The sequence below is a fragment of the Hippocampus zosterae genome, chromosome 1, assembly GCF_025434085.1.
Source record: "Hippocampus zosterae strain Florida chromosome 1, ASM2543408v3, whole genome shotgun sequence".
NCBI lineage: Eukaryota > Metazoa > Chordata > Actinopteri > Syngnathiformes > Syngnathidae > Hippocampus > Hippocampus zosterae.
Window position 1 is genome coordinate 21,114,485 of NC_067451.1, and position 12,270 is coordinate 21,126,754.

Here is a 12,270-nt window from a genome sequence, read left to right on the forward strand (position 1 = left end):
CTGTCCTCTTGCACAAACGACTGTACATGTGTGTATGATTTAAAAGTACAATGATGAAAAGAATAAGCCTTCACTTTGAGCCAAGATAACGGTCCCTAGTGTGTGAGCTGAACTGACCCCCCCCCCCCCCACCACCACCATGCACTCTCTGTCACTCTAGTCTGTGTGTATGTGTGTGCGTGTGTGTGCGCGTGTGTCATTGAAAGGTATGGCTGTAGTGTTGTGTTGGCTTGGCTGACTGTCTGCGGTTGTGCAGCGGTGAGAGAGAGTTTTTTTTTTTTTCAGGGGAGCGCAGAGCGGGCGTTTCTGCAGAAATCCCTGAGAAATGTTCCTTTTGGATCCATGTGCTTGCTTACATACCGCCCTCCCGACTGTCTTTCATTGTCCGTTTCATTTCCCCTCTTAAGGTTTCACTTAAAAGTTAAGAAAAGCGGAGTCATAATGCATCACTTGAACGTTCACTGACGAGATTGGGGCGGCGGCAGGGAGTGTGGGGGTCGGGGGTGTCAACCGGGGACCATGGCATATACGGGCAATGGAGGCTACGCAGCTTATTTTAAAACAGATGTTTACTGACTGTTCAAGACAGTGTCCTTCAGTCCAATTTCCACTTTATTTAGGTCAGAAGGAATTGCTATAGTCTTTCTTTCACTCATCCAACCATCATAACTTGCATTCATTTCTATGGGCATCAATTCAACCGCCCAAATTATGTTAACAAAGGCCAAACACTCCTAATTGGAGCCATAATCTTCCTTGATTCACACCAAATTCTTCTTCCTCGAGCTACATTCCAGCATTCTGCAGCCTGATTGATTCTTTTCCGTGATCTGTTCAAACGACCATCATTAACAGACAGCCATAAATTTCCCCTTGTGTCACTTGTTGAAAGTGACATTTCTTGTCGCACATGGCATTGCAACAATAATTAATGTGCGGGAGCGCGCGCGCGACAGAGAGAGAGAGAGAGAGAGAGAGAGAGAGAGAGAGAGAGAGAGAGAGAGAGAGAGAGAGAGAGAGACGGGGAGGGAGGAAGGGAGGATTGATCCGCGTCTGTTAAAATCTTGTTCTGGTTTTCTTGAGTGAGGTCTGTGCCTGCCGAGTCTGCCGACGTGCCTCTCCCGTGCAGCCCCCTCAACGAAAGCAGTTCATGCTAAGAGTCTGGCGTTTTTTTTTAAGAGAGAGAAACATCTGCATAATAGCAGGAAAGTGGATAAAACCACACAGCTGGCCTCGTTTTTTTTTCTTTTCGTTTTGTCTTTTCTCAAATGTGACTGAAAGAGCGGGGCAGCAAAAGAAGGAGACGAAGGAGAAGAGAGTTGCTGTAGGTTTTGGACCGCGAGTGGAACTGTCAGTGTGATTTGGGGTAACCGTTTGCAGTGTTCAACTTTTTATTCCTCCGCTAACCTGGCGAGCTCGACCCCTCTCTTCTTGCAACGCGGAGCTGTTTTTTTTCTCTCCTTCCAAGCGAGGAGACTTTCGTGCTCTTCCCCCCCCCCCCCCCCCCCCCCCGCGCTTCATAGGAACAGCTTTAACTTTCTAGGTTTAAAAAAATAAATACAACGATCGGATTGCATTTTCCCCTTTCAAACATTTTGGAGGTGATGTCATCGAGCTGTGTTTTGGCTGGTATTGTATCGAGGAGGCGCAGGGAGAAGTGTTGCAGCCAGGCGGCAATCAACGGCTGAGGGCGGCGGGCGCGTCCGGAAAATCAGGTGCAAAGTGCGGCTGTCATTTCCTCCCCGAGTCCGCCACCCAGTCGCGGCTGCTCCCGTACCGCCTCAGCTACCCCCGCTCCCTCGTCACGTCCCTTCAGCAGACTGCTCTGAGCTGGACCGCCGCAGGACCTCAAAGACATTTGCGAACGGACACGGCGGTGTCACTGGAGCGTCAGACAAGCGGAGGCGTCGCGGGTGAGCCGACATGACCGAAGGTACTTTGCATCACCCTGCGACCGCAGAGCCTCCCTCTCCCACCTGCTGTGTGCGCGAGCATCATTCTCACGTTGACAAGAGGCTCCAACAGTTACTGGACCTACTAAGCCGGGACTGAAGCTCATTTGCCGCCGTCATCTCGTGCGTAGCGCACATTCCCACTTCCGCACCAGACGGTTGGATTACGCATGCCATTACGCGCGCGTCGCATCGTTCCACGGGGTTGCTGAGGGTGAGCAGGATTTGGGGAGTTTGACAATTTGTAAATAGAGCCCGTGTTTTCACCTGCTTCGTCCTTTTTCGGGGGGGCGCGCATCATCTGAGGCTCACCATTTTGCGCCCCCGCCCACTAGCCCCCGGCGTGGACAGCTGTTCGAGGTTGCCCTGCGGTCACAGTGGCCCCGCTACTGCGGCCTCAAACACCAGTTTACCCACGGCCGCTTATTTATTCTCCACGCTGTGGGAACTGGGCCACGCCGTCGCCGATGCCAACTGGAGTGGCCGCTCACTCTTTGACTCTGCCTAACATCCACCGGATTTCAACCGCAGAGGCAAACTCTCCGGACTGTCGGACTGGCTCAGGCCGAGCGAGGAGACTGACTCTGGGCCAAGTTCCATAGTGGAGGGGGGAAGCGATGTGGTCCCTTCTTTCCACGCTGACCGTCTTGTAAGTCTGCCTTTTTCATCTCTATCGTGCAGAAATCAGATCTTGTGTTTAAACGACTTTCAAATAAGCCGAGCAAAGCGCGAAGATGATGGTGGGGTTGCAGTGTCAAACGATTACATCACTCCTCATCAGTCCCGGTGGAAAACATACCAGGAAAGTCCTGTTTTGATTGGCTGACAGTTTGGGGTCACTAGGTCACATTCGGGTCTTGTGTTACTCATAAAAGCTGCCATAAACATCTCCATCACCGTCTACATTTACTTCAGGGATGGCCAAAACTTGCTGTTTTCCCATCTGAAGGTTTTTTTTTTGTTTTTTCCTGACGAAAATATTTTTGACTCAAGTAACAAACTTTTTCTAGTGGGATCGGAACGGGATAAGGTGCCAAAAGCAAATGTGAGGGAGGATGCATACTCAGGGGGCTGTTGCTTGCCCATTCGAGGTGTGTCTTCTTAAAAGGCGAGAGGGATATATTTTTCTTTTCTTGCATCGGCTCTACTTCTCCCACATGGCAGCCCTCGCCAGATACTTCTCATTCCACTCGCAACCTGGCCAGGGTGTGTTTCGTTGCCGCTGCCCGACTTTCACCTCCCTGCCTGCATCCCGCTGTCTCCATTTTACCCACCTAACTGCCTACTACATCTGTCTCCCTGACTTGCACGAAACCATTTTTTTCCCACAGATGCTCGCTGAGATCAAACTTTGAATTAATAACTGATGAATGACGGCGCCTCTGGCAGTATCTGAGGACGAGCAGACCGACTGTTTAGTCTGCTGGTTTTAGTTAAGGTCGACCAAAGCCAATCATCGAGCCATTCATTTCCTTCTTGCCTATCGCTTTACCGCAGACATTTATGGATGTATTTCCTCTACCCAGAAAACACAGTTTCACCATTTTATCAAAGTCTGGTATGCAAAGGGAAAAGGTCCTAACCGCAGCAACCTGTCGCTACTCTCTTAAAAGCCGCAGCTCCACTTTGAGGCTTTCTCTAACTATTGTTCCACAGTCAGGCCTGTTCCTGTTGATACCACTCACACACCCACTTGCCTTACCGCCGCCACAGAGGCCCACAGACTAACATCCAACGTGCTGAGGCCCGAGATGCAGTGTCGGCCTACCGCTCTAACCACTACTACACACAGCTGAAACCACCGTCCTGTATGCCGAGTCCCAGCAGGCCGATCGTGCTCTCTTCACACTGGTGCTCGCTCGTTCGCGCTGAGGCTGGCTCATCTGACCGCGGTCTTATCCCGGTGCATCTGCGGGGACGCAGGTTCATGATGTCAGAACTTTTGCTTGTTTTGGCAGACAGCCATCGCGCACCGGGCTTTCCCTCTCCCCCAATACCTCTGCTATGTCATTGCTGTGGCCAGCCTTTTTTTTTTTTTTGCTCCGACTCTGTCCTTTTCTCATCCCTACCCCGACCGTTCCCCGCTTTCCTCTCGCCTCCGCTCTGTGGCTGGCATAACATGGAGTGTCTGTGGTTTTTGTGGGAGCGGGGAATCCAGTGTCGAGGCACTTTTCCTGCAGTGTCTTCGACGGCAGTGCGGCAATGGTGTTTTAACAGCTGACAGTCCTCACAATGCACAGGGGCTCAGGTTTTTTTGGCAGTGTACGTAAAATGTGAGGGCCAACACGGCATTGCCCTGGACGTCTGTGTCTATTAGATGACTGAAGAGTCAACACAGCAAAGTAGGCGCTGTCAGAAAAGGGGATACAATATGTCTGTGTAATTTCTCAGCCATCCAGGTCATGGTAATTCTCTAAGCGTGAGCCGAAGGCAACTGGATTGCGAAACTCAGAGCCTTTTGGATCAAAGGCGAATCATCTTGAACAACCAAGAGGAATTGAATTTGTCTTGGATTGATTGATGACTTGTACGGAAGGAGGCATTGCTGTCCCTATATGTTTTATCTGTTCTAATGTACTACAAAGTGCCAATAAATTGACTCTAGGCAAAATCTTTTTCCTAAGCCAGAGCAGTACATGTATTTGCCCAAGTCATGCAAAAATGTACCAAATGTGTTTCTACTAGATTAGAGATGCGAGAATATCTCTCTGAATATTATCCTGTTTTGGTGCCAATGTAAAAATGCACCGAGTAATGTTGCCCTGCGGATCTGGCATGGAGTGGATGTTTGCCTGAGCGAAAGTCATGTTAGACCGCAAATCGAGTCGGATTCGCTGGTTGTGGCCAAATAGCCCATTTCGGATTCTTAACAACCAGTTAATTCATGGACAGTCTGCAGCAATGGTTGTTTTAAAGTGCTATATAAATAAAATTGAGTTAATCTGTTAATTATTATAGCCGTCACTAGTGCCAACCAGTTACCATGGCCCTCAAGGAGTAAACTTTTTTTCTTAAGAGTGTCAAAAACAGGAGGGGTATGAAGCAAGAGTATGCAATGAGATACATTTGTCAGAGTCCGGCGCTGGTGGTGACTTATGTTGTGATGTGCATGACTTGTACCCTCTTCCCCTTTCTTTCCCGCGATTGATCTTTTTGTCTCCTTCTCATGCCTGACCAGGCCACACACTGAGCTTATACAGTCTCTACAGTTCTTTATTCCTACGGAGAGATGCAGCCTTCTTGTTCTAGTACACCTTTTGGTATTCTTTGCCAGCAGCATTCCCTGGCAATTTCTTCTTGCATCACCTTCTCTCAAGCCCTTTGTGTCCCATTCAGACGGTCCCTCCACCGCTATCTCCCAATCTCAGAAATGGGCCACATGTCTTTGCTTCAGCCCAGCTGTCAGCTGCCTGCTCCTCCTGTATACACACATCCGTGTGCATGCCCATGACAGTGCGGAGGAGTCACCTCACTAAGTCCAAACAGAAACCGGGAGGTAGGAAAATGATAGGAGAGCGACAAAGAGGTGGAGGAGAGATAAGGAGGACAACAAGTCAGCGAGAGAGAGTGGAGTAGAGATGGAGGAGGCATGCAGAGATGAGGTGGGGAAAGACAAGATTGGTAGAATCGCTTTTCACTTTCCACGCGTGGTTCTGAAACTCATCAAGTCACTAATGCAGAGCAGCTCAAAGACTACCAGATTTTGCAGAGTACCATTTGAGAGCTTTAAATAACAAACGATAGCTCCAAGGTTTCTGCTTTAATCTTAGATAAATAGAGATATATCTTCATTGAAAAAAGAACCATCTGTTCCTGTCATGAGTCTCAAATAGTACAAAGTTGAGGTGGAACACAAGTAAGCAGTGTGACGGAGGACACACGTGACTTGTGCATCACCGTATTATTCCTCCAGAAATGATTTTTTTTTTCCGCACATTTGGGAGCTCGTGTTCTCACTTATTCATAGCATTTTGAATTGGTACCACAATCCACTGCTGGCCAAAACCACATCATAGCCCGGCGTGCACCTGTAGTCCAGCCCAGCTGTCTACATATCCACAGCGGCCAAATAAACCGACTCATTGCCTCAGATGTCCCAACCAAAACATTCTATTTGTCTCGGCATGTTTGCCATTCTATGGTGAAGTCGGGTCATTTGGAGGCCAGATTTTGGCATAGCCCGATCAGACCTTTGGGCTCGGAAAGAAGTCAGGTAGCGTAACTATAAACAGGTCTATGGGTGTTGCCAGTCTGCTGATGCCTGGACATTTGCCTGTCTGTATGTCAAGCCGCTGTGCCAGCCAGCAATATGAGGTTACCGCTGGCAGGGAGGGAGGCGGGGGGATGAATGATGGTGTTCTGCTTGACACTCGCAGATGTCAATGTTTTTTGAAAATTATTGCTCTGTTTCGACTATTTCCAGATGTATCCAGATGTTGCTGGTGATGTGCAATCCATTACAGGTGAGAAGCATGACAAGGAGGAATTTTACAGTCGTAAAGGGGAGTTGCAGTTTACTGTTGGTACACTTACGTGTTTCCAACAGGTACTCGGTGTGGATGGGGTCAACTTCAGTGTGCATGTGGAGAACCAGACACAGGTGCGAGACACCATGAGTCGACGACACCACCGGGTTTACCAACTCTACAGTCGCACCAGCGGCAAACATGTCCAAGTGCTGGGACGCCGAATCAGTGCCCGGGGAGAAGATGGAGACAAATATGGTAAGATGCACTCACACAAGTACAAAGCGACGGTGGTCAAACGAGTGAATGCACAAACAGATGTAGGCGGCAGCTGTGCATGCCTCCCCAGGCTTTGGCACGGGGCATTGGAGATTGTACAAGGACCTTATCGACTGGTTACTGACTCGGTGATTCACAAGCGAGCAAAGGATAGAAAGAGGGCGAGAGAATAAAGGCGTCTGTGCGAAATAAAGAAAAAGGTGTGAGTTAGTTCGAGGAGAAGGCTGGTAGGCGGTGTCAGACCTGATGTTAGAAGCCCATCTTCTTCATTGATTTTTCCATTGATTTCTCATCCTCACTGCTGTCTCCTCTGGATTTAAAACAGCAGGCTTGGCTTCCCCTCCCAGGCTCCCTCCTTCCCTTTCCACTTCCTTGCTTTAACACTCCCCGTGTCCATCCCCCATTTCATCCTCCTCTCCACCTTGAAGGTAATTATGCCTGAACCCATTCTTAAACTTTGCGGAATCGATGGGCCTGGAGTTCATATTTCTTGAGATGCTCTTTTTGATGGTGGTGGTTGGATTGTATCTCTCCACCACTCACAAAAGTGTTACAAACATTCCACCTCGAGCAATACATTGTCTACTATAAATGTTTCAGAACGCATTCCAAAGACTAAAAGACATCAGGTATTGTGTCTGAGGCATGCACAACGATGTAAGCGAGCTGAAGGGATATGAGAGGAGAGTTGGCGGTGTGGGGAGAGAAAGGAAGAGGGCAAGAGGGAAGGAGGTATTGATTTCTCTTGACCCCTTTGTTGACTAAGGTCATCTAGGAACCATTTTAGGGATTTATTTTTAACCAGGTCCTAGCGGTCTTTGAGAATGGGAAGTGATATTGCCCACAAGGATGAACGTATGCTACACTGTATGTGCACAAATTGAGACCCAGTCAAAAAGGCTTCTCTTGCTCTGCTGCGCATGCTCGAAATCGCCATTGCCATCTGTTTTGTTTTTATGAGGCCAATTTGTCGGCATCAGCCTCACATCTCAATTGAACTGCCTTATCTTGAAACCATTTATTTGTCTAGAGACGTAGAAGAGACGGAAGGTTGGATTGACGGCATAAAAAAAAAAATGTTTGGGCCGTTTACTTATACCTCAGTACCCAAAACAAAAGGAACCAAGAAATGATACAGTATTGCTTCTGTGCTCTGACAATGTCAGTGGACAAAATTGTACCGCAGTCAAGGGATTTCTCGAGACAAGGTTGACCGGTACTCTCTTTCTCCAACGCAACTTTGAATCCATTTGCCACTTGCCATTTTCAGTCATGTTTTCAAGCCATGTTTTCTGTTGTTTTCTTTCCATTACCGCCACTTACAAATGTCTTTGCTGGCCAGTCAAGTGGATGCAATAATTGCAGCTCCATCAATTGCGTCTCAGAAGAGATCACTTATATTCAGTAGGTCTTTTGATAATGAAAGCAACAAAAACAATGGATACCATCCTGAACTGTACGCTCTTCTTGTATAACTGCTTTTTGGAAAAGACGAAAATTGTACTTGGTCTTGATTGATGTAGTGGTTCATTAGCGTGTCTCCAGTACAGGCAATGTGGATTTACAGGATGATTTTCAATTATTGAAGGTGTGGATGTTTGTCAGGCTCTCCAAAAGGACTGGTGTTACAAAATATATATTTCAAAGTTTTCCCCTTCCGAGTAATTCCCATCGAGTCTAACACAATTTCACCATCTTTTCTGCCACTATTTTATGTACTCTTGGGAAGATTCTTCGGGATCCTTTGTTGCTCTGTAGTCATGGCCATTTTGATGCCTGAGAGACTCTGTTGGCCTTCTTTAGCTGGAGGGGAAATCACACGGAGCTAGGTCAGGTGAGCAGGGACATTGCTCCAATTTTCTTCTCGACCAAGAAGTGTCAAATTCCCAGGGCTTCGTTAGGGCCCATCTCCAGCCTCTTCTCGCATCCTGAATGAGGCAAACACCCTTAAGATCGCTTGAGTAGACGTGCTGGTTGAATGTCTATCCCACAGTGAAGGGAAAATCTCAGAGTTTGGACTTGAAATATATATTTTGTAACGCTCGCCCTGGAACATTTTTTTTGTGACACGCCCGGTCAATGACTCCAGCGACCAGTCCAAGATGTAGTCAACCATATCGAAGTAGCTGTGTGGATGCAAGTGGGTCTGTTTGATATCACACATGGAATAAAATGTCAGGCAGAGATTTCTGTTGACACCCACACATTCCCCTTGTTTTCCTTGGCTCTAATGTCTGTCTGTCCCTCTGTCTGTCCCTTCACAAGCCCAGCTCGTAGTGGAGGCAGACACCTTTGGTAGCCAGGTGAGAATCCGGGGCAAAGAAACGAACTTCTACTTGTGCATGAACCGCCGGGGCAAGCTGGTAGGAAAGGTAAGAATGACTTTCGTTGACATCACCGTGTCCAATGCAAAATGATTGTGATACACTGTCCTGATCAGCCTCTCTCTGTTCTCCTTTCTGCACACGTGGGTGCCCGTGCTTCCTCTTTCTCAGAAGGCCAGTAACAGAAGCGCCGACTGTGTTTTTGTGGAAAAGGTTCTGGAAAACCACTATACAGCTCTGATGTCCGCACGCTACACGGGCTGGTATGTGGGCTTCACAAAAAGAGGGCGTCCTCGCCGCGGGCCCCACACGCTCCCCAACCAGCAGGATGTACACTTCATGAAGCGTTTCCCGCCTGGGGAGCAACCTGACCTCACCACACCATTTCGCTTCACCACCATCAGCAAGAGAGGCAAGAGGGTGCGTGCTACTGGACCTCGCTAACGGCGGCAAACGCCCGAACTCAAGTTGCCTGAAAGCCTTGACCTGAGCCTGCCAATGGCTGAACCAGTCAACCAAAAACCATTCGCATTCCACTGAACAACTCGCTTTGTTGGGCCAAACATTGACTAGAAAACTTGATGAATCATTCATGGGGTTTCTCTTTAAACCAACCTTTTTGCCACTGCAGCCCCGTAGTTGTAGAGCATTTCTCTTTTTTTCCCTTCCTGGGACCAACTGGACCCTTGGTGGTCCATCACTGGAAGCGATATGGACCTGGTCTGCTTCCCTTCACAGACCAGAACTATTGACAGAATACCTGAAGGGCAGCCAAAAGAGTCCAAGGCTCACGGCTCCACAAAGGCCTTCATTCCACAACCACAAAAAACACATGGCCTTTTTACATCTCCTGCTGTGGACCAGCTGGACAATATCAAGAATGGAATTGCAACTGGCCCATACAGAGAGAGGACAAGGGTGTAAAGGGGTGAGTGGGTGCTCAGTCTAGAGGGAAAAGACTGCAACGTGGACAAAGGGATAGAATGATCTGCACAGATCAAGGACCAATCATGGACTCCTGACATGTGACACACTTGTTCCTCTCAGCGCTAGATCGGTGGGAACCTGTGAGAGTTATTGATGGATGAATGGATCAGTGAGGGAACGGGCCGACGGACTAACTGAACACATGCATGTCTCTAAGAACAAAAACACAAAAACGAAGAAATGAACGCATGTTGTGCGTGTGTTTGTGCAAGCGCATCAACAACAAGCATGAGAGACTTTGGAGACTCCGACGTCAGGGAGCAACTGGAATGTATAGAACAAATGTACCAAAAAAAAAAAAAAAACCATCCGCCATTAACAGAACACCAAACGAGTGAGCAACCAAAGACAACGGAGGGCCTTCTTCAGGACTCCTCCCTTTTACCATGACCCACAGAGGACACAGCACCCTCTGCTTGGAAGTGCACGGGGCCGATGATGAGCACAGAGGGGGAGCACATGAGGGAAGGTGCCTTCTCTATAAGCATTACTATAGAAACGACCCCCAGGGGATGATGCTCCTGTGCGATACCGTGGACACAGAATGCTGCTACCAGGACATTCAATGCAACAAACCAAAGTCTCATGCGTACGCCCATGAGAACAAATTATTAAAGGGAACAATTTATTGAAAGCTATATATAAAACAGAAACACGAAATAAGCAATCCTACTATGATGGCTAGTATAATTATTATGATAAAATTATTTCATTTATTTATTTCAGCTATGTGTGCAGCAGTCTTTCTTGACTCAGTAAACCTTACAGAACTTTTCCATGTGTCTCTGAAGTGATTTGTCCTCACACGACACATACACACAACAAAAGGCCCTGTCATTCAGGATATATTGAGGCGCCTTAAACATGAAGAATCCCACATGAGAACATCAAGACAAAACAAAAAAAAAAACCCAAAACACACAAAAAAACCATCACCACAATAAGGAAAAGAGTGACGGTTGAATGCGCAGGGCGTGCAGAGGGTGTGGCCTGAATAACTCTCTGCTACTTGTGTGCTGCGAGACTAAAAGATGCAGATTCAAATACATTTACATGAAATCTGGGTGGAAAGGGCCAAACTGAAAAGACAGAAGCATGAGAGGATCCTACGAGAATAAAGTAAAAAAACTACGAGAATAATAACAGTTCTGTATACTGGTCGGACAACCTTCCCATCTGTGTACTAGTCTAGTACTACAATTGCAGCACCTGCTGTGAAGGAGAATTTTAGAATGCCACGAGTAGTACGAGCCGTCAACCAGTGCACAGTTTTTTTCCTCAACTTGTTGCTGTCCTAAGATGACAGAGCTGTCCTACTCGCGAGGACAAAGAGCGTACTCTTCATCCATCCATTTCTAATCCACTTTTCCTCACGAGGGTCGCCGGCGAGCAGGATCCGATCCCAGCTGTCTTTAGGTAGTAGGCGGGGGACACCCCGAACTGCTCGCCAGCCAGTCGCAGGGCACACATGTGCACTGACAATCACACCGAGGGACAATTTAGTGAAACCAATTAACCTACGGGGGATGTTTTTTGGAATGTGGGAGGAAACTGGAGTACCCGGAGAAAACCCACGGAGACACGGGAAGAACATGCAAACTCCTCACAGGAAGGCCGGAGCCAGAATGGAACTCTGCACCTCCACACTGTGAGGCCGACGCGCTAACCAGTCGACCACAGTACCGCTAAAGGGCGTACAAGTATGTGGATTTTAAATTGTTCAAATTTACTAACTGTTGGTTCACTTTTGGAACTAAATTTCAGGGGACCAGCGTGGAAATAAGTCATTGGGCATTATTGTGGTTTTATCATCAGTGATGTCGGATTGAGTGACTGGAAATTTTATTGTGCAGTTATCTGTGCTAGTGAAATATTCAAAATCAATCAATCCATTTATCAGTTAATCAATCAATTAATCGGATCGCAAGGACATATATTAAATGATCAAACGGCTTGCCATTGAACATAACAGGCTGACTACTACTATGACTACTCCTCTTACTACTGCTACCATTTATGATTTTAAACAGATCTACATATGGTGATGTCAAATGTCACTCATTCTCCAATATTCATCCGACATTAACTTTTACATTCGGAAACCATTGCGCAGTCACTAAAAGCTGCGTGTTGATTTCTTCCCTACAGCGTGAAGCACCCAGTAAGGAAAACATGCCCTATTGTTTTGGAGTTGATTCTCTTCTCATCTATCCTCCGTCAGCCTCCCCTTCCTTCCATATCGTAGCAGGAGGTCATTGAAGA

At 47.5% G+C, this 12,270-nt stretch overlaps 1 protein-coding gene across 1 annotated transcript; it reads left to right on the forward strand.

The window, feature by feature from the left end:
* The first annotated feature begins 1,045 nt into the window (after nucleotides 1-1,045).
* On the forward strand, nucleotides 1,046-10,782 carry fgf18a (fibroblast growth factor 18a). The gene is made up of 6 exons (XM_052081379.1): nucleotides 1,046-2,196; nucleotides 2,288-2,601; nucleotides 6,376-6,415; nucleotides 6,499-6,676; nucleotides 8,963-9,069; nucleotides 9,193-10,782. The coding sequence occupies exons 2-6, from the start codon at nucleotides 2,570-2,572 to the stop codon at nucleotides 9,463-9,465; spliced, it is 630 nt and encodes a 209-aa protein (XP_051937339.1). The 5' UTR covers nucleotides 1,046-2,196; nucleotides 2,288-2,569; the 3' UTR covers nucleotides 9,466-10,782.
* Nucleotides 10,783-12,270: the final 1,488 nt, after the last annotated feature.